We start from the raw sequence: 21,921 nt of genomic DNA on the forward strand, positions 1-21,921 counted from the left end.
CGTAAAAGTGTAGGTAGCTGGAAAGGGTCCCTTTGCCTCCTTGCATAGGAAATGGTACTTTATGTGACTGTATCTTCTACCGCTTGTATGCTTTTAACCAGAAGTGAAATACTTGGTTTTCCTACCGAGTGATATTAAAGGGAAAAGGTTGTGAGGAAGGAAGGAGTGCTCAGGTTGTATCTATTTGATGAACCGGGTGTCTCAGATTCTACATTATCAACGTAATTTTCCATTTGACCTTTAAATAACATGGAGGATAATATTTGCTGTTATACGATGCTTATGAAAACATGCCCTCCTCCTTAAACACCCATTATCCCTGTATCGCATAAAGCCCTGGTTTGACACTACCCAATTATTAGGCAGCTCTTCATTGTTTAAATATTTTGGGTACAATAAATCTCCCAGCTTTGGGAGTGCCGAGTGATTCTTGACCTTTTCCTTCAAATTCGCACTTAACATTTCAGTGAAAAGTAATCTGAGAAGGTCACGGGCTGTGTTGGCGACCCTTTCAAATTAGCGATCGTGTCCTCGCATCCCAGAAATGGAAATCGGGCTTGGTTAGGTCGACTTGTGACCCATTTTCATGAGGCATTGCCTGCTTCGGGGAAAAGGGGTTGATGTGGGGAGAAACCCACTCGCATGCTCTTCCTACTCCCAGCTGTCAGAATAGCCCCAACCTGAAGCTGCTCTGCGGGGAGTGAAAGGGCGATGGTCGTAAGGCGTGACTTGCTTGAGGGGATGCAAGTAAAACGACACCCGCTTACATACTGCACAGACTCCCGTATGCCTTGCTGGAAATGTAACGGACAGTTAAGCAAAGGAGCTGATGCTGTTGTTCTCGGTGAACGAAGCATAAAAGATGCCGGCTTCCTTCTTCAGAGGCTCATATTCAGAATTTCTAAATAGGTTATCGGTGAACGATTTCCCTGCACCACCGGTATTTGGACAGTTCCTTTTCCAAGATGAACGCATGCCAGAAATGACATGTTTGGTACTTACAGGGCACCTCCACACATTCATTAACGCGCCCTCATTATTGCGCGCTAAGTTCAGGACTTAGCTAACCAAGCGCTCGTGCAATGCGCAGTCACCCGTGCTACTGGGCGGTAGCCTAATAACGCTGAGCAGTAGCATGTTAGCAAAACTTTTGCCCGGCACGCTCCTGGCCAGCGGTATTAGGTTACTGCGCAGCAAGCATCTTGTGCAGATGGGCTCACAGGGGAGCTAAAGCCAGATGCTTGGATGATCTCCGATATGGGGCAGACTTTGTACCCGATCACAGGTTTTAACTGAAATGTGCCTCTTGCTATAAACAAGTTGAAGCAAAGGAATTAGGCCTGGAGAACGTTTAATTTTTTTTCTTCAATAGAAATAAAGCAGAGACATGCGTAGGCGAGGAACTGGTACAGGGTGAAACCACTCTTTGCTTCCTTCCCGTATAGTCCCCGGTGCCTGGTCCTGCCTAGTTTAAACACGTGCTTGGAAAACCTGTCATCCCTTCAGCTGCAAGCAAAGGTGGGAATCCAGCCTCTGTGATGAGGAGGAAGTTTGTTATTTCCCTCCTGAATTAGGCGTGGACCGTGGCATTGCTAGACCCAGGAGACATGGCATATTCATTTATTTTGTGGATTACATCCATTAATGTTGTGTTATTCGTTCCAAGACATGTTTGTTTCCTACTATATTCCAGGGTGCAAGAATCTTTTCAGCAAGAGATCCATGTCATCGTAAGACAGCGCTCCCTATTTCTCTGTAGCATTATGAGCGGTGTCCAGACCTCCGACTTTGCTTTTTAGAAGCCAAGCTGTCTTGATGTGCAAAAATGAACTCACATTTAAGAGACACTTCTCAGTGCTTTGAGTGTCATGTTTGGTATTGCTGTATTTCCAGGGTTCACAAACCTTTTCTTCCTAGTCAAACCTAGGAAATGAAGACAAGAGACTTGCATCTATGGAAGAAAAATCTGCTTTGCTTTTCCCTAAGCTTGCTTAAGAGACTTCTCGCAAAGGACTGCAACAGCACTGGCTTTTGTGCGGATTGTGCCTCTTAGCGACTTGTTAACAAGCATCCGAATAACTCGAGTTAATTCTATCGGATGTTCAAGATTTGCTTTGAAGTTTCTAACATGATGGCAAGGAGCCTTGTGAGTTAGCTGCGTGGTTAGATGTGGATACAGAATTGCAGAGAGGTGGATGGTCTCGTCTTTGGGAAGCGGCTGGCACAAAGTGGGGTTCTGTATACCGTACGTTGTGTTTCCACGTGATGCGTGCTTTGTGACAAGCTCCTCCCTGGAGAGGCTCTTTCATCTTCTAGTCTGGGCAAAGCCCGTGAGGTTTTTGTGCAGAAAGAATTGTGGCTTATGGTGTCGTTGAGGCAGGGCTGGGCAGGGGGCTTGGGCTGTGAAACGCTCGGGGAAGGGAGGACCCTGGGAGTTGGCCAGAGCCGCTGTGGAAAGTGCTCCTTTGGTGCTGGTAGATGGATGAGGTATTGCAGCTGGGAGGTACCAGTTAGGCCCTGAGCTCAGTCCCGTTTGCATTGCTGGAAGTTGGGCTTTGTACTCCTGCAGGAGTCACAAAGATGGTCCTGAGCAGCAACTGAATTTTGGATGAGACCGATGGAAATGCAGCCGATTAAAGGTGCGCAGAGGGGTAGCAGCTTGTGTTCTCAGCTTTGAGCGGGAATGTGCCGAATCCACCTGTGTTGCAAAACCCATTTTGACACCCGTCCTGTCACAGTGGGGTTTTACTTGTAGCCCCAGCTCTTTGAACCCACAATGAAAGCCTGGGTCTCCTGCTTGCAGAGAAGAGCTTGGAAGTAGAAGCCAAGCGTACGTTTCCAGTCTGGCGCGCTGAGTACTCAAGGCTTCCCAAGCCTTGCACCCATGTGCGGGCACATATTTGGGTGTCAGCATAGGGTGATGCAGTTCAGTGTGACTCTGTCTGAGACGAAATAAAGCGACACTGCAAGAAGAGTCTTCAGAGATTTGCACCAGTTGAACTAAAGTGGTTTAGACTCACCCCCGTTATGGAAAAAGGCACCCCTCTGTACACACAAGCCCTCTGATGCAAATGGGCTTCTCTGTACCTCTGCCCCAGCTTGTCTTTCTGGTTGACGCTGCTGCTCTGCTCTCGGGAAAGGACCTGTCTGCTGCGCCATGCCGGGAGCCTGCCGGGCAAGGCACGCATCCCAGAATAGCAGGCTGCTTTCTCCTAAGCATGCTGTCACATCTGAACAGCCCCTAAATGCCCTTGGCATGCAGTGTCTCTCCACCCAGCCCACAGGGGCATGTGGCTGCCTCCCCCAGTATCTGTCCAGGCTAGGGCATCTTGATCTACAAAGGGATATGATTTAACTAGATGACTATGCAATCCTTTCATCTTGGTGCCACTCAAACATTGACAAAAGGAACCAGGCTCGGGTTTCCTGCAGCCTGGCTGCTTACACATAAACCATCCCTGACAAAGTGACAGGCGGCGTAATTACCTGCCGGGGTCAGAACAAGGCTTGGAGCATCTGGCCATTAGGCGCCATGTCCGCGTGGAAGGAACGAGGAGGGCAGTGCTGCTGACAAAAATGTGCCACAGATGTGTGTAATTAATTAATTAACGTTTGAGCCAAAACATTTCCCTTAATGCTGCCACGGCTGCTTAGGAGGTTAAAAGAAAACATGGTGGGAGTAAAGCCGAGAAGGTGTGTTTGTATTATGCATAGGGAGGGAGACACTGAAATCCCGCTAGGGATTTAGCTACTCAACACCCTCTGAAATTGCTAGGAGCTCTGCGGGTTCAATTCACGCAGGCTTTGAATCTCTCATCCAGAAACATTATTGGCCAGTGGAAGAAAAGGAATAGTTTAATACTGATCTGCATGTTGGCGTACAAGGAACAGGAATAGCCTGCCTTTCTTAATTGCTCCCTAACTCTGAAAGTAGGTTGGAAAGAAAGTGCCACTGAGAGACATGGAGAGAGATGCTAGTGCATAAACACTGCAGTGCATCAGGTTTTCAGACAAAAGCTCTGTTGCTGATTCTTTATGTGTTGCAGCCCTTGATGATCAATGAAGTGGGAGCATTTTTCCTGGGCGCTCGACTTTCAGGTCCTTCTCTTTGAAGACATGTAAAATATCTTGAACAAGTCCTATTTAACAGGAGTGTGGATTGCACTCAGAGCCCAAAATATCCTTCTGAGAAAGTTTCCCCTAAGGCTTAGGATGCTTGGTATTAAACAAATTGGGCAAAGTCATGAAAAGAAGTCCTTTTCCCAATGGCTCTCTGCCTCCTATGGGTGAAAATGGATCTGGGTGGAGGGGACAAGGAGGCATTTGCTTTCCCAGCTGATGCTGCATCTCATGGGTATGCCATAACTTTTTGGATGAAGAGCAAGCATTTCACCCGGTGGAAATGCGCCTGCTTTTGTGCTGCTCAAGCTGGTTCTGACGTAAAATGCCCGCTGCTGGTTTAAAGGAATCGGGACTCAGGGTAGAGGTCAGATCTTTTATTAGACCAACTAGACGTTTGCAAACAAACAAACAAAAAGTCTTTAATTGCTGCCGGTTTAGTTGCTTTAAAAGGAAAATCTAGTCCCTTACAGCAGCTTTCCTTAAGCACAACCCTAAATGTTGCAGCAGATGCCACAGTGCTGTGGCAGAAAGGTGTTGCAGGGAGGATTTTTTTTTTAATCAACTGAACTTAATCTGTGAATAACGCCAGTCGATCTGGATTGAAGGGAGCTCTGCATGGTTCTTGAGAACGGCTGTCTTGTCCTAAGAGCTGATAATTTCTTGCCTTTCCCTGCAAGCAACACTTTGCTAGCACTAGCTTCTTTCTTGTCATGCATCAAGGGACCAGCAAATATGAAGGATTCTCAAAGTTAGCTTTTGACAAGTACTTTAACACCAATGTAGGTTAATTAATACCGTTCACTCAAAGGCAGAGAGAGACGCCTTACACAATGAGGCCAGAGTATAACATATTATGTAAATGATGATGGGGCTTCAGAGGGAGAGGCAACCAAATCATCTGCGATCAGGTTTTGGTGCTTAATTGGTGATTAAACAAACAGCGAGATGCTTTTAGCTGATTTTATTTCTGGGTTATCACGGCTCCCTGGAAGTGGTAAATATTTCTACCAGACAAAAACTCACTCGGCGGTCATTTAACAACTAAAGAATACTCCCAGGTGATTGGAGCCTTCACTTTGGCTCTTCATTAAGTCAGTGATATATCGGCACAGCGTACCTTGCAGCAGCCCAAGATTGTGCAGCGCAGAGGGAGAGAAGTCTTATTTGGTTACAGTTGCCATCGTGCATCCTCCTGCAGGATTGCTTTCTGGAATATTAAATGTCAAAAGCAATCAGGTATCTGCCCCTTATCTAGGCAGTCTGAACTGTAATATTGGAAAAAACATTTGCAGGTATTCAGCTTGATGGTTCTTTTCCGTGTTTCCACAGAAGAGGAACTACTTAGCCGCCAATGCAGCACAGTTACCAAGCCCAAACTGGTCCCATTATGCCAAATACCAAGGATCTGAGTGGCACACATGGGCATCGGGTCCCGTGCTTTTGCTGGCTCTGCACCTCGGCCTTTTGAAAATCTGCCCCAAGAGCAGTCGGTGTTTTCACCACAAGTAGCATCTTTCACCCACGAAGCAGCATCGTGTGCAAAATGCCCCGTTGGTGCAGAAGGCCAGTGCACCCTTTAAGGCTCACCTAGAATGACAGTGGGGCTTAGGCCTTGTGCTAGATTTCTGCACAGAGGTCCGTTTTACACGGTGTGGTTGGAGGTTGGGGGTGATAAAGCACTTTTCCAATCTAGTGGCATCAGCACAGTACTGGAGGATGGGGAGAGGTCAGTCGCTGGGGTCCCTGCTCCCCATTTGGTCCAGAGAGTAAAACACGATTCTCTTGTTAGCCTTCACCTTGTCAATACTAGAGCAGGCTTGAAAGAGGGCTTGCAGTGGGCTGTTAGCCACCTTTGCCATGCAGCCACGCTGGCTGTTCCATCATAAACAGACTAGACAGGGATACAGGTTTAAGCCATCTCTTTTTAAATGAAATCCTCTGGCACATTGCAGAGGAGGGCAATAACTAGATCCAGATGGTTCCAGTGCAGCTCATGAGTGAGACTGTTTTGCCAGGGATGACTATAGACCATCAGTTGGAGGAAAAGGAGATTAAAAAAAGTGCAGAATGCAGTCTCCAGGTGGCTCATTGCTGGAGGGTGTTTTTTATTGTCGGCTTGGGGGGCCCACAGACAGCTGTCTAGCTGAGTGATGGAAGTTGGACAACAACCGTACACCGCCATGAAAACATGGGCACGAGGGCAAGCCAGTGCAGTGGTTCATGGTGCCAGGGGACAATCAAGTCGAGTAGTCTCCAAGACCACGATTCTTTCCATAGCGCTAATCACGGAGGCTTCATTCTAGATAGTTTCATAGTAGCTAGAGTCGGAAGGGACCTAGGTAGATCATCTAGTCCGACCCCCTGCCTTGGCAGGAAAGAGCACCGGGGTCAGATGACAAGGTGCTCATCTAACTTCCTTTTAAAAATCCCCAGGCTAGGAGCCTGCACCACTTCCCCTGGAAGCCGGTTCCAGGCCCTAGCCGCCCTGACTGTGAAGTAGTGCCTCCTAATATCTAATCTAAACTTACCCTCCGCCAGCTTGTGACCGTTATTCCTGGTCACTCCTGGCAGCGCACGGGGGAACAGGGACTCCCCCAATGCCTGCTGATCCCCCCTGACCAGTTTGTAGCAGGCCACAAGGTCCCCCCTTAACCTTCTCTTGTGGAGGCTAAAGAGGTTCAGGTCCCATAGCCTCTCCTCATAAGGCCTGCCCTGCTGACCCCTGATCATACGAGTGGCCCTCCTCTGAACTCTTTCCATATCGTCCACGTCCCTCTTGAAGTGTGGCGCCCAGAACTGGACGCAGTACTCCAGCTGCGGCCTGACCAGTGCCGCATAGAGGGGGAGGATCACCTCCCTGGACCTGCTCGATGCACCTGTGGATGCATGACAGGGTACGGTTAGCCTTCTTGACTGCCTCCCCACACTGCCGGCCCATGTTCATCGTGGAGTCAATGACGACTCCAAGATCCTTTTCCGTCTCCGTGCTGGCAAGAGGGGAGTTCCCCAACCTGTAAGTGTGGTGCCGGTTCTTCCTCCCCATGTGCAACACCTTGCACTTATCAGTGTTAAACCCCATCCTGTTCTCATCCGCCCACTGTTGCAACCTGTCAAGGTCAGCTTGTAGCCTATTGCACCCTTCTAGTGCACCCACATCCCTCCACATCTTAGTGTCATCAGCAAACTTGAACAGGGTGCTTTCTACCCCCTCATCCAAGTCACTGATGAAGATGTTGAACAGTGCGGGCCCGAGGACCGAGCCCTGCAGAACCCCACTGCCCACGTTCTTCCAGGTCGAGAAGAACCCATCCACTACCACCCTCTGGGTGCGGCCCTCCAACCAGTTGGCGACCCATTTGACCGTGTGGGCATCGACACCACAGTCTCCCAGCTTTTTGATGAGGACAGGGTGAGAGACAGTGTCGAAAGCCTTCCGGAAGTCCAGAAAGACTACATCCACAGCAACCCCTGCGTCTAATGATTTGGTGACCTGATCGTAAAAGGCCACCAGGTTGGTCTGACAAGACCTGCCACTGATGAACCCATGTTGGTTGCCCCTGAGCATGCATTCCCCTGCAAGGCCCTCCTGGATGTGTGCCAGGATAATTTTTTCAAAGAGCTTACCCGGGATTGAGGTAAGACTAACTGGCCTGTAATTTCCCGGGTCCTCTTTTTTTCCCTTTTTGAAGATAGGGACCACATTGGCCCTCTTCCAGTCCTCCGGCACCTCGCCAGAGCACCACGAGTGCTCATAGAGCCGCGCCAGGGGTCCCGCAATGACCTCGGCCAGTTCCTGTAGAACCCTAGGGTGAAGATCGTCCGGACCAGCGGACTTGAACATGTCCAGCCTCTCCAGAAGTACCCTAACTAACTCCTCGCTAACCCCTGGCCCAGGCGTGTCTCTCCCGGGGCCCGAGGGGGGCCCAGCAGGGAGGTGGCTGAACTGGTCCCTACTTAGGAAGACAGAGGCAAAGAAATCGTTAAATATGTTAGCTTTGTCATCTGGCATGATGACTAAGTTGCCCATCGTGTCCTGCAGGGGCCCCACATTACCCGGGACCCTCTTTTTACCCCCTATGTATTTGAAGAAGGACTTCTTATTGTCCTTAATCCGGGAAGCTAGTCCTATCTCCATCTCTGCCTTGGCCCTCCTGACTGCCCCCCTACATCCTCGGGCGACTGTAACATAGTCCTTCTTGGTGATGACCCCATCTCTCCATTGGGTGTATGCCTCCCTTTTAGCAAGGAGACATTCCCAGATGCTCTTAGTGAGCCATGGGGGTTTATGTGCCCTCCTGCTCCCTTTGACCCTTGTTGGGATTACCTCCTTTTGGGCATGGAGGATCGTCTCCTTAAGGAGCAACTACTCACCTTGGACATCTGATTCCCTTCCCCTCTGGGTCCTCAGCGCTTCCCCAACGATCCTCCTTAGCTTGTTGAAGTCAGCCCTCCTAAAGTCTAGGGCTGTTGCCTTGCTGCAGCCCTTTGCCACCTTACGCCGGATGGTGAATTCCAGCAAGCGATGATCACTGTCTCCCAGGTGGCCCATCACCCGCAGCCCCCTCACCAGGTCATCACCCGTGGCCAGCACCAGGTCCAACAAGGCGTCTCCCCTGGTGGGGCTGTGCACCTCCTGGGTTAGATGGAGGTCCTGCACTCTGGCTAAGAACCGACATGAGCGATCAGACTTGGCTGACTGCTCCTCCCAGCAGATGTCTGGGAAGTTCAGGTCCCCCATGATGACCACATCCTTAGCCCTCACTGCCTCTGCGAGCTGACCTAAGAATTCCTGGTCGAGCTCTTCTCCCTGGTTGGGAGGTCTATAGTAGACTCCCACCATTAAGTCTCTCTCCCCTGGACTGCCTTTTACTCTAACCCAGAGCACCTCAGAGTGCCCCCCCCCTACCCCCTTGCTAATTAACGAGGAAGCATATTCCTCCTTGATGTAGAGTGCTACTCCTCCACCTTTCCTTCCTATCCTGTCCCTCCTGTATAGCCTATAGCCCTTGACACTCACCGCCCAGTCATGCGATGAGTCCCACCACGTTTCTGTGATCCCTACTATGTCAGGGCTGGTGACAGCTAGGAGGAGGGCGAGTTCCTCCTGCTTCTTCCCCATACTTCGAGCATTCGTGTAGAGGCATTTGAGGCCTCCAACGGTTGTGCCCACTGACCCCCTAGTCTCAGCAATGCCCCGTCCCCCATCACTTACCTGTTTCTCCCTTTTGACCATTGGTCTGGGCTCGCTGGCTGTTGCTGGGCCTGGTAGTTCATTGTCTCCTCCGCCCTCATCTTCCCCCTCCCCCAATGAGCCTAGTTTAAAGCCCTTCCCCCTCCCCCGATAAATGGAAAGATAACATTATGGCCAGTGTATATTAGCCAGGCTGTGCTGTTTTCTTTGAGAATGCCAATAGGTGGATCTAGCATCTCGTTTAGGGCTAGGGACAGACATTCAGAAAGTCTGAGCCTGAATTGATTTAAATTTTACAGGCTAGCCTAACCTGCAATGCTTGAGCTGGGTTTGGAGGTGGAGAGACATTCCCTTTTCATTCCAGAAATGCAGGCACGTGCCTGCCATGGCTCAGGCTAGAAGCCGGGAGGTGCTGGAGCAGCCCTCCTTTCACTTCCCAATGCTGAGCTGAGGGGGTGTGTGGCCAGGCCCAGCAGGATGCTGTGATTTTTCTGTGCCCCCCGCCCCAGCTGCCCAGCAGGGAATGTTTATCACCCTTGACTCGGGCTTTATCAACCCACTGAGAAAACAAAGCCTCTCTCCAAGCTCTTTTTAAACAGCTTTTCCAAGGAAGCACCTTACCAGCCCATCCACCTTTGTAGTCTCCCACAGCAGGGACTGTAGCCAGCACGTGGTCTGTTAGCTAATGCCGTGTGTCTGCGTAAGGCAGAGGGGAGGGGGGAATGATCCCTGCTTAGCAGGGAGAAGCCGTGCAGACTCTCTGTGCCTGCAAGTCTCGACAGAGCTGCAGTCAGGGAGGAGAGGGGAGGGGCCAGCCCTGCTATGGAGCAGAGGGCATGCTGGGGTGCTGGGGGAGTCTGGTTTATCTTAGACCAGGAAGAGGTCTGGGACAGACATTGCATAAACCGGTTGGAGCCAAATCAGTGAAGTCGGATCCTACATTCAACCAGGTTTATCTCAAACCAATTTCCGCCGTTTTCATACTGGCTGATGTGCACTGAACATCTGTTCTGTTACAGGTTTAAACCACTTTCTGATCACTTCAGCTGGTTTGTGTGTAATGTCTGTCCCTAGCCCAGAGGGGTTTTATTGCCAAGCAGCCTTGTTTATCTGTGCCTCCCTGTCTTTGAACTGTTCTGCTCTTGTTGCCAACACGTCAGCAGCCTAGCTAGCAGCAATTCATTTTTGTCAAGATACCTGTTTGCATTCAGCCTCTGTATTGTTGCAGGGATAAAAGGGACCTTTCCCATAGCAGAGAACAAAGGCCACAAGCCCAGAGTGCCCAAGATGCAACAGAACTGGCAGCCTTATCTGGGGAGGAATACCCATGTGCATGCAGTCTCTCACCCATGCACCTAGCTTTGTTACCTCCCAGGTGCTGGGCAGCTGTGCGTCCTTCCAGGGGCACAGGCTGGGTGGAAGAAAGTGCATGCTTAAACAGTGCTTCTGCTTATTGTATGTGCTAGAGGAAATACTGAGGAAGGGATTCCTTCCCCGTGAGGAAGGCCTTGCTATAAGTGTGGCCAGATTTTCTAAAGGGTATCAGTAGTGTTGGAGTGATGTAGCCTTGACAGCTCCGGGATTTATGAGAGGCAAGGGTTTTTGTGGGTGGTATCTTATTGGACCAACTACATGATTAATTGAGTATCCATATGCCAAATACAGAGATTTAGTGGCTTGGCTATCCATGCAGTTGATCTAATAAGAGATACCGCTCAATGATGGAGAGAGTGAATAGGGATTTATTATTTACTGTCTGACAATACAAGAGTAGGCTCATAAAATAATGCTAGAAGGTAGTAAGCTTAAAACTAACAAAAGGAAGTCCCCCCAGCACGTCACTAAAAAAATGTGGAACTCCTTGCCACAAAATGCTGTGGAAGCTGAGAGTTGAACCAGCTTCAAAAAGGGATCTGACAAGTTCGTGAAAGAAAGGTGTGCCAGTAGCCGTTGAGCGCAGGGGGGCCACGGCTCCGAATCAGAAATTCCTAGGCCCTAAATGCTGGAGGCTGCAAGTGGGCAAGGAACAGGGGAAAACCGCTGGTCATGCCCTCATCATTCAACAGTTCAACACCCGCTCTGCTGGTGTGACGCAGAAGACTGAGAGCACAGGTCCGTCTTGCCTACCTGACTGATGGTCATCGTTACGTTCACCCACAGAAATCCTGGCCTCTTTGTGGCGGCTGTAAGATATATTTTCATAAGATGTTGTTTCCAGGGCCAGTCAGATCTGAATTAAGTTCCAAATGTTGACCGATGAGATCTCAACCCCTGCAGTCGGTGTGGCGCTACCCCCGGCAAGCCTCCTTCCTCCCAGATTTCAGCCTGGGGCTGCCGATGCTCCCAAATCCCTGGTAGGCATCGTACGTGCAGGCCCCAAGCCCAGAGGCCTTGGAGTAACGGTGCCCTCAAGTCTCGCTTGCCCCAAGCCAAAAGGGCAAAGGAGCAAGCCAGAGGGAAAGACCGAGAGTGCTCCCCATCACCAGAGGCGGTGTAGCCAAGATCCTCCCATTGGCGGCATTTCTCTTTCACGGTCAGCCTGCCTGCAGTATAAGGGACAGGCCTTCACCCTCTAACTCCACTCGAGTCATTCAAGGCCTTGATGCAATCTTGGCTGCATCTCACTAAGGAGCCAATTCCATACACTAAGTGTTTGGGTGGGAAAGTCTGGCCCTACTGGCGTTGGTTTAAATGCGCTCCCTCCCTCCTCCTCCTCCTGCTGCCAGTTGACCTCGTGGTTATGATGAACCACTCATCCCAGTGTAGCCTCTTATTTTGTGCCTGCTCAGAGCAGACATTGCTGACAGCACTTGGTGAGTAAGTGTGGGTCAAGCCGTTGCACACAATTTAACCTGAGCATTGTTTATGAACTTTCTTCTCCAAAGCATTGTCCCCCCCCCTTAAGAGATCCTGGCTCCGCTTCTCACTGGGGAGCCTACCGTGTCCTAGCTAAGGGTCAAAAGAGGAACCCGAGGCAGACCACACCACATCTTAAAAGCAGCGTGACAATAGGATCCTCCAGGGGACGTTCTTTAGGGGGAAGAAGAGCCTGCGAAGTACTGAAAATAGGAGAGGCATATAGACAGCCTGGTAAGCAGGGCCCGAGAAGGAAGCTGGCTTGGTAGCGGTTTCACAGTGGCAAAGCAGAGCCTCTATGAGCACAGGCTTGAGAACGTACCTCAGGTTTTATAGGTGTGGGGTGCGCAACCCATTTGGGCAGGATGCAGCAGTAAGATGAGCAAGGACGTCGGCAAAACCTCAGTCGAGAAGGGCTTTTTGGAAAGCATCAAAAAAGCAATTTATTTCCAAAAATTTCTTGTGCCATTTGTGCTGATACCTTTTCCCTTACAGACCGTGGGAACACAACCCTGGTAGGGGCTAGCAGTTTTATCGAGGGTTTTCTACCCAGAGACTTTAACAGACGGAAAGTCCCACTTTGAAATCTCTGATCGACGGGGTCTCCGGCCAGTCAGCTGTCTCCAGAAGGGTACAGGAGGGGCTTCCTTCCTTTATTTGTCAAAATGTCTCTCTGGCCATTTGCAGAAGGAAATGGCTTAGGGGAAAGGGAAAGGAGCATTTAGCTGGCGGGGTCAAGGGGAGTTGGTCCATCCCAGGCGGTTAGGCTGTAGGGCACCTCCACCAGAAACGTTAGGGGCATTAGCTGCAGGCGCGAGGGGCTGAGCTGGGAGAATCACGTGGGCTGTGAGCAATACAGGCAGAGAGGAGCTCTAAGCTGCCTAATGAATGCACACAACCATATTGCTGGATTAGGTTGTTTCCCAGTTCCCAAGGACTTTCAGCAGCTTGTATTTACAATAGCATTTATATTGTCACAAATCTACTAGATGTGGTTTCATAATTATTCGCTACGTGACAATTAGGCCTGCCTGGTGCATTTCTCCTCCAGAACGTTATAGGCTTGCAGCAGTAGGGGCTCTACATGGGTAGGCATTTCATTGGCAGGCTGGATATCTTTGCTTCATTATGTATTTTACGGAGAACACAGAAAAAGACAGCATTGGAAAGAAGGGTTGCTTAGGTTGTAGCCGGACACATCTTCTTTCACGGGCTCATTTCAGCAAACCCTAAATTGCCATAGTGCTGGTCATGGAAACTCAGCTTGCACTTGTAGGTTGAGAGGGTGAGAGAGCCGGTTCAGAACAGGTTATATACATCGTTAGCAGGATCTCATGGAGTATTTGCCTTTGCGTGACAGCGTAAGGGCTCCTAGCCTGTGTAAGCTGGTGGGAGATGCCCTGAGCACACATCCGTCACAAGGATACCCCACTCCAGAGGCAGGGGGACTGGAGCAACTGTGGGATATGAGCTGAGCTCATGCACGTAGGAAGCTTTTAGAGATCGTCCCCTTCGTGTCAGTTAGGCTTCCCACCCTTGAGGAGCACGCGTAATTCACTGCGCTACCTGGGCCCATTCACCCTCATGAAGTCCCAGCCTGCTTTCTGTCTGAAGCATTGTGATTTCCACAGACTGTTTTCAAGGCCAGCCAAAGTTTTCATGCCATCGGGGTGTACCCGTAGTAACAAAAGTAGAGGTTATCGGTTCTGCGAGATGATCCGCTGACAGTGCTGCTCTGTTTGGTTGTCTGCAGGCGTGGGGGTGTTGGGCGCAACTGATTGTGTGGTGCTCAGAAATGTCGGGGCTTGCTCGGGTGTTGCCAGAGCCGGAGCTCTCATGAGACCTTCTTTCTTGGGACTAGACCATTTCATTGCACAGGCCCCAGTCACGCTGAGAGCCCCGGTATTAGAGGAAGACTCGCTGGCATCCTCAGTTTGCAAGGCATGTTCTTCCCTGCCACCTGCAAACAGCCTGGCTCCTTTGTGGTTGTCCTTTTTCAGACCACGGTAACCCCCTGGCAATGTTCAAACCCCAAGTTCCCACCCGTGGGAAGCAGCAGCGGTGTTTTCTGGCTGCTTTTCTCTGCCGCACCGGTTTTGCAGCAGGCATTTGTTCCTCTCTTTAGTAGGTGCCATTAGGCTGCTCTTGCCTTCAGGTTTATCTTGTTAGCAGCTGGTAGTAGATCATTGCTGCAAGCAAAGAGTCGTGTTTGGTAGCGAGTGCCAGCAGATGAAATGCTGAGGGTGGCCAGCCACTCCTTGTAGGAATTCTCCCGGCAAGTGCTAGACCAAAAAGGGAGCTGCAAAATCCCAGGCCAGATTACTATCTGAATTTAAAGCATTGCTCTCCATCATGTCACGTTGCTGCTGGTGTTAGTCGGGAAAGGTCTGGGCACCTCTCGAGCCCTGGGAAGTGTCACCTCTACAACACAGTCCTTACCCTCCCTTCTCCTATGCTTTGCTTAGTCCACCTGTGAACTCCTTAACAATGCCGACATTTAAAGTAACATTGGGGTTTGCCCCTGTTTAGATGGCTGGGCCAATTTGCAATGCAGAACAGCTGTTGCCAGCTCTCGATTCAGAGCAAGGGCGGTGCTGTGGGATAGGAGGGCACACTAAAATGTCTTGAGATGAGAGAAAAGCAGAGCCCCTTGGAGCCCGTGCGCTGGCTTCCTTGCTCATTTTATTGGCCGTGCAAGTCTTTGCAAGTTCAGCCTAAAATAAGCAGTGCCAAAGACAGCTGCCCTCCTGGCCCCAAACACGACACAAGAGAGGCTGCATCGGTCACGCTTGGATCGCATGCTCATGGTTTTCCACTCTGCTGTGACACTAGAAATGTCATGAAAAGCAGGAAGCTACAATGCTGTAGAAAGGGAAAAAGCAGGCATGCATCCCTGGGGTGCCTACAAGGGGGCTTCTGCCGTGATCCTGGCTCCTCGCCCTCCCGGAGGAGTCAGGGGAGCAGGTGCAGAGCTGGGTCACGTATCTTCTACCAGAACATAACCAGTGGTTCCTGTGAGAGCCCATCTGGGGGGTTTGCCCTAGCAAAGATTGCTGCCAAGCCTGATTTCTGTCTCTTGAGTAGCTGCCTGGGTCTGTCTGATTTCCGACGACACCCGTCTCTCTTTTGTCTCCATCCAGGGCAGTGACAGCGACTTGGTGGATAAGAACAAGTGCTGCACACTCTGTAACATGTCCTTCACCTCTGCAGTGGTGGCTGAATCTCATTACCAAGGGAAAATCCATGCCAAAAGGTTAAAACTGTTGCTAGGCGAACAACCGGCATTAAAGGCCACAGGTAGGTCTAGAGATGCTGCTGCTGAGGAGTTGTTGTAAAGCAGGACACGGCACATTTGGATCAATGGCTCTTCTGCACAGAAGCAGGACTGGTCAGTGCTGCAGCTTGACTGCCTCTGTTGAGACAGTCAACGGGTAGCGAAGATCCACGTGAGCGGGCTTTCGTTTCTCTTGCTGTCATAACAACCTCTTTAAAAAAAAAAAAAAAAATTGCAGGTGCTCGTTATTGTCTCTATGGTCTGCACAGATTAGTGGTGCATCAGTCGGTGTTGACTCTTCCATTAGCACATTATCTCAGCATCCAGATTCCTGTAAATATTTTGCATGTTGGAAGACGGTGTCTCTGCTAGGCATGTGTAACCGCAGCTCATTTTACTGATCAGAAGTTCTTTGACAACTCGGCCAACGCCCTTAGTCACCCCTGCCTGTTCCTGCTGGAGCAAAATATCATTTGTTTTTACCTGGGAGGGAAGTCCTGCTTTAAAAACATTTTGGATCGATGGCCTCCTGCGTCTTGCCTAGCCTGCATTCATGCCACTCTCTGCAGGGATTTCAATCATGCAAGCCCATTAACTTTCCCATTTAAAAAGGCAAACGCTGGAATCGGATAATTTAGCCATTTCATTGTTTGCCTAACCATAAAATCCGTGCAAGTCTCTGAAACGCATGGGAACCAAACTTCCGCCGAGATTCGGTCGGGACACAGCATACGTGAACAAAGCATCTGTGGTGCTCAACGGGCCTGCGAGCAATGCTGCAATCCCAGAGATAGAGGCTGCGTATTTCATGATGACTACAGTGGCAGTTCCTTTAGAAAGGGATTTAAATTTAGCTGTGCGTTTTATCCCCTGTCTAATGAGCTGTGCATAAATCCTAGGTATAATTAAATAGATTTTTCTTTTCTTTTTTTTCTTATTTTCCAGGGTGTAGAAGGCAATGTATAAAATACCACTTGTCTTTGGCTAGTGTTGCCCTTCTTTTCACCTGTGGGAATAGCGGGGGACTTGCTTTAGACCCGGGCTTACTCGTTGTTTTAACTCCCGGAAATCATCATCCTGAAGGGAGCGGTGGCAGGTCATCCATGATTCATTACAGGTGCAATGGGCACTAAGTGACCAGCTGGCACTTTGCTTATGACTTCTGTTACCTAGCATTCAAATTACGGTTTAAAAGCCCAACTCGGAGGGATGGAAACTGTTGGAAATGGGCACGTCACCGCCAGGATGGAGACCTACCTGACCTGACCAGCCACGGCATGTTTTGCATTGCAGTCCTCGGCCGGCTGACTCATGAGAGAGATGTGTTGCTCTTGACTGTGTATGTAGTGCTAGCGACTGGCATCCCCAACTGCGGATCAGGACTGTGAAACCCCTGGGCAAAATGTCAGTCTGTGCCCGAGCCTCCACAAGAGAAGCCTGAGGGGGATCTAGTGGCCTGTTATAAACTAGTCAGGGGGGATCAGCAGGCATTGGGGGAGTCCCTGTTCCCCCAAGCACTGCCAGGAGTGACCAGGAATAACGGTCACAAGCTGGCACAGGGTAGATTTAGGCTAGACATCAGGAGGCGCGACTTCACGGTCAGGGCGGCTAGGATCTGGGACCAACTTCCAAGAGAAGTGGTGCTGGCTCCTACCCTGGGGGTCTTTAAGAGGAGGTTAGATGAACACCTTGCTGGGGTCGTTTGACCCCAGTACTCTTTCCTGCCATGGCAGGGGGTCGGACTAAGTGATCTGCTCAGGTCCCTTCCAACCCTAGAAACTATGAAACTATTACAATAAGCAAGAGACCAGAGGACAATATGGACAAATAGTCAGGAAACGCCAGGCAGCAATGTGGTAGCGCTAGTCGGCACGAGACAGAGCAGTCCTTGCACACCAGCCGTCTGAGTGATGCTCTTTCTTCAGCTCCTAATGAACCGTATGACTACTACATGCCCATATGCAGCAAGTAAATTAATAGGTAGGCATCAAGCGGCTGAGGACTAAACGCAGCGGAGGCTGCTGTTTCATTTCATTTTGGCCCCAGAAGTCACCTCTGCAGAACAGGGATACGGACCCGGGGGTAAGCACCTCCCTGCCAGGGGTGTTAGCAACCCTGGCAGGCAAAAAAGGCGAGATCGAGACCGCACCGTGTAAGAGCCCTGATTGCGCTTTGCGGGTTGAGCTGACTTGTGCAAATCAGCTGCGTCGAGTCAGCTGAGGCTGGGGAGCCAGCAGGGCAGCCCACTTGCATTGCCACACGTCGCGGGCTCTTCAGCTGAAATAATCACAGGGAAGGAACGACTCGAGCGTGCCTCCCATCTTCGAGGCCCTTGATCTAAGAAACAGGAACGTGTTAATCAGCAGCTTTCCTTCCCCCCCCCCCCCCCCGCTTCCCCCCTTTCAGAAAATGCCCTTGGGCCACCACCTGTTTGGTCTTCCCGCGGAGCGGGGATCTCTCCGCTGGAATATGGACCAGCCTGTTTGTGCCCCAGATAACACGGGAGTTGTCGAATGCTTTCGAGACTCTGCTTTCAAGACCACTGGGAGGCAGCTGCTAAGAGTATTCGGGATATGGTCGCGGCTTGGGGCAGAATAGCATCCCGCGGCCCGTCTCCCGAGTGCTGCTCACACTGCATTAGCAAATACTAAGATTACAGTGCAAGGTCTCTCTCTCAAAAAAAAAAAAAAAAAAATGTAGATTGGCTGACTCTGTGTGCTGGTGGAGGGTAGGGACAAGGGTGAGTGAGTTGCCCTCGTGTCCTGGCCATAAATACAAAGTTTTCTTCCACAGACTGCAAAGAGGCTCCCTGCAGGCCCTCTACATCTTCATGAAAGATTCAGGCAGCCACAGAGAAGGCCCAGGGCTCAATCCACTAGCCCTGACTCTAATGACTGATGATGGCACAGCTGGTCCAGGGTTTTGATATTCTGCTCCCTTCTCCAGACGGCACCGCTCGATGCCGTCCAAGGCTGGCACCCACCCCACAGTCCTGCAGCTTTCTCCCCATAACTCTTCTAAGGATGAGTCATAGTCAGAGTTTATTTATGAGAGAAATAAAAGGAAAAAGGGAACGGGTATGTAATATTATGATAATGTAATCTCTTCAGAAGCTAACCACTAGCTTAGAACAATTAATATTAATCTCTAGCTGTCAGGTTGTTGCTGCGGCTGTAAAATGCAGCCCCTCTTGGTATTCCAGGGACCTTAGCAATGATACTTGTGCAACGGGGGAATTGTCTAGTCTACCTCTCAAGCGTTCACAGGGAGCACACCCAGGTTGTGCACCACAGGGAAAGCCACGGCAAAGTCCTTCCAGGTTCCCTGAAAACATGCCGGCTGCAGGCTGGGGCTCAGCAGTTATGGTCCTTAGCGTGAGGATGGCTTATCACAGGAGAACATCCCCTTCATGGTGGTGTCTCGGCTCGTGATGCTTCCTTGCTTTTCCAGAGGAGGGGAAGCATGCCCTTCCGCCGTTCCAAAGCCTGGCAGATGATCTGAGTTTTCAGCGATTTGGGAAAGGATGCTGAGAACTCAACAGGCACAAACTCAGCCTCGCCCCACAAGCAAGCATGCAGCTAGGATCGTGCTCGTTAGACCCTCCGCTCTGCGGGAAGCACAAAAAGGAATGGATGAAAGCTACCCATGGCCTGGATGGCGCGGGCCAGCAGGATGGCCAAACGAGGCAGAGGGGAAAACGGCACGTGGAAACATCTTCCTACCGTGAATGTTGAGAGTATATTTGTAATGGAGCTGATTTTTAGAGGCTCAGAGGGTCCGCTGTTGCCACTGACCCCAGTTGGAGCCGTGGGTGCTTGGCAGCTTTGAAAGCCAGGCCTGAGAGGTCCACGTGACGGCAGGCCTCAAACACCAACTGTTCTCAGATGGCCGCCCACGTGCTGAAGCAGTAAAATTCAGGCACACCAGGCTTCCTCAGCCCAGTAACGGTGCTTCATTTGTATGCAGGCAGGTGCTTCTCCCGGTTTGTTTTGCAATGACTCAGTCTGTGCACCTCGGTGATGCAAACCTGCAGCGCAGAACGAGTGTGCCGAGTAGTGCTCGCTCAAGTTACCAATCCCAGATCATTTGGAGGGCAAGGATTTGAAGTGCCCAACCCATTAAAAAGCCTCCCCTTGTCCTTCCAGCTGTGGGACCTGAGGAAATCCCCTGGGCTGCCCGGTTAGGGGAGAGAGAGAGAGAGAGGGGATGGAGCCAGTGCATGGCGTGGGATGGGCACACGAAAACATCTCGGGTCTCCTGAGGCTTGTCATACCATCAGCTGCTAGCACTCTCGTGCCTACCTGTTTCTAGCATTTACGCAGCTCGTCTGGTACGCTAAAGCGAGGAAAGAAATGATCCGATACATCTGTGCTTCTCCGAGTTGCGGCATTCGCACGCAGCCGCACGCTCTTCTCGGCACTGGAAGCAGAGGGGAAACAGCTCTGGAAATCACACAGTCGCAAAAATAAATTTAGGAGAGAAAATGAAGACGAATGCATGCAGCAGAAACTGCAGGGGAAACCGAGAGAGAGAGAGAGTGTCTTTCTTTAGTAAAAGAGTTGGTGTTGCAAGCGCGTTTTGCTTTTCACTTGCATTTTAAAAGTGCTTCTACTAAAATTGTGGGCCTCCTTGGACATTGCCCAGACCGCCAGCTCTACCCGGTGTGCTCCCCCACAAATTACCTGGGGGAGGTTCATAATTGCAGGGAGCCAGGAGCTTGGTTTGGCTTCCCTTTCAGGACAAACAAGAGCCCCTATCTCAGAGCTGGCCCCTGGTTCAGAACAGGCTTGGATTGAAGATGGACACCTATGCCATCTGTGCCTGCCTTGCCACCTAGGTTCATCCTCCCGAGCATGGACGTACCCATCAGAGTCTACCTTAGCTCACGTAAATACTTTCCCAGGCGAATAACAAGTCAGCGTGGCAGGAAGCGTCCTTGCTTCTCTGCACGCTTGTGCGGCCCGGGAGAGATTAAGGACTTGCTCGTGCATTGGCATGCTGTACACACAGCTGTTTGTTTGAGCTCTCTCCTGCTTCATCACCACAGCGCACGTCATGTGGATCCTAAACTGTGAATAATGTGTACTCTGACGGATTTGGGCAAAGCAGCACCGTTACGTATCTAATACTCTTTGTCTTAGCACTTTTGTCACTCAAATAGGGCATACCAAGATACTGCTATCAGGCCATCTAGATGCCTTCCCCTCTGGCTTGGAACAGCATTCGTCACCCCGCAGCGGCCCCGTCCTCTCACCGGAGGAAGACGACAGATGCGTTTTGCAGATATGTTCCCGTCTATTGTGCACAAAGCGGTGCTGCTTCTCTGGCTTGCTCGTTACCGTAGGAAATCTCCGCTCAGGATCGATACCTTTCAGAAACGTGCCACTTGTGCCTTTCTGTTGTAGCTGAACAAAATGCAGGTGTTTGATTGTCTAGCTTCTCTGTCAGAGCTGCTCGGGATCCGCCGAGAAGCTTTTTCACTATGGGAAAAGTGATGCGTCATCGCGGTGGTGACATGCTGCTTTTGCGGGGTGAGGCGGGGGCCCTCGGAGACTTTGCCACCGCCAGTTTTGATTAATTTCCGCCGTCACCTCCAGCATCTGTCAAGCTGAATGCAGTCATCAGTGCGAGTTATAAAGCGGGGGACTGTGGGTAGAAGAAGAGCTGCTCTCTTCATTTATCAAAGTGTGGGGACCTGCTGACATCCTTGCAGGAAGGTGGAGAATTGCACTTGAGCACCAGGAAAGTAGCCTGGCTGATGATGAATCGTCTCTTCGGGAAGTGCCGTGTCCCCAGAGCAACGATTCCCAAGCTACTAGGTAATTGCCGTACAAGGCCTCGCGTTGCCTCGGTGGGTAAGAAATGACACCGGCGAGCGAGATGCCAAGATGTCACAGGCACCCACGTTTTTGAGGACACATTAATCTGCTCGCTCTTAACAACTCAAAACACAAGAAGCCGAGTTCCCTTGGTGCTTGGCTTTGTCTCTTCTCTGACGCCTGGCGCCAGTTCTCAGCTTCAGGTTTGTTGGAAGCGATGAAATAAAGCGATTTGCAGAACGCGGCGGCAGCCGGTTGGCGGCCTGCGCCCATCTCATCTCTGGGCATTCATCTGTCTGCGGAGCAGTCGAAAATAGCCTCCAGGATGGTAGAGAGGAGGCATTAATGTCGTCTTATTGTTACTCTGAGCTCCTGTAGCTTGATGATGATGAGCGCGTGCTGTCTGCTAAGTATGCCTATACATAGAAGGCTTTGCACATGGGAAATACGTCAAACAGCGGTCCATCGCCAGGCTACTAAAGTGTTTCCGGCTTTCAGCAAAAGCGGGACGTCCCCACTTCCGTCCTCCACTGGCGAAAGAGGCAAGACAGACCAGCATAAACTACTTGAGGCTCTGACAGTAGCAGGAGAGTCAGCCCCACACCTGGCACACGTGCCTCTTGGGATTTCAGGAGCACGTTTTATAAAACCTGACGGCA

The 21,921-nt window shown here is 50.6% G+C and overlaps 1 protein-coding gene across 3 annotated transcripts in view; it reads left to right on the forward strand.

Annotated features, from left to right (window-relative positions):
* Positions 1-21,921, forward strand: part of ZMAT4 (zinc finger matrin-type 4) — a 113,490-nt gene that overhangs the window by 47,842 nt on the left and 43,727 nt on the right. For all 3 annotated transcript variants that reach the window (XM_090052052.1, XM_090052051.1, XM_090052053.1), the window contains exon 4: positions 15,310-15,466. In XM_090052052.1, the coding sequence (XP_089908178.1) occupies positions 15,310-15,466 (157 nt within the window). The remainder of the gene's footprint in view (positions 1-15,309; positions 15,467-21,921) is intronic.

Source organism: Crocodylus siamensis, chromosome 6, assembly GCF_052110815.1.
Source record: "Crocodylus siamensis isolate JL-2025a chromosome 6, ASM5211081v1, whole genome shotgun sequence".
NCBI classification, from domain to species: Eukaryota; Metazoa; Chordata; order Crocodylia; family Crocodylidae; genus Crocodylus; species Crocodylus siamensis.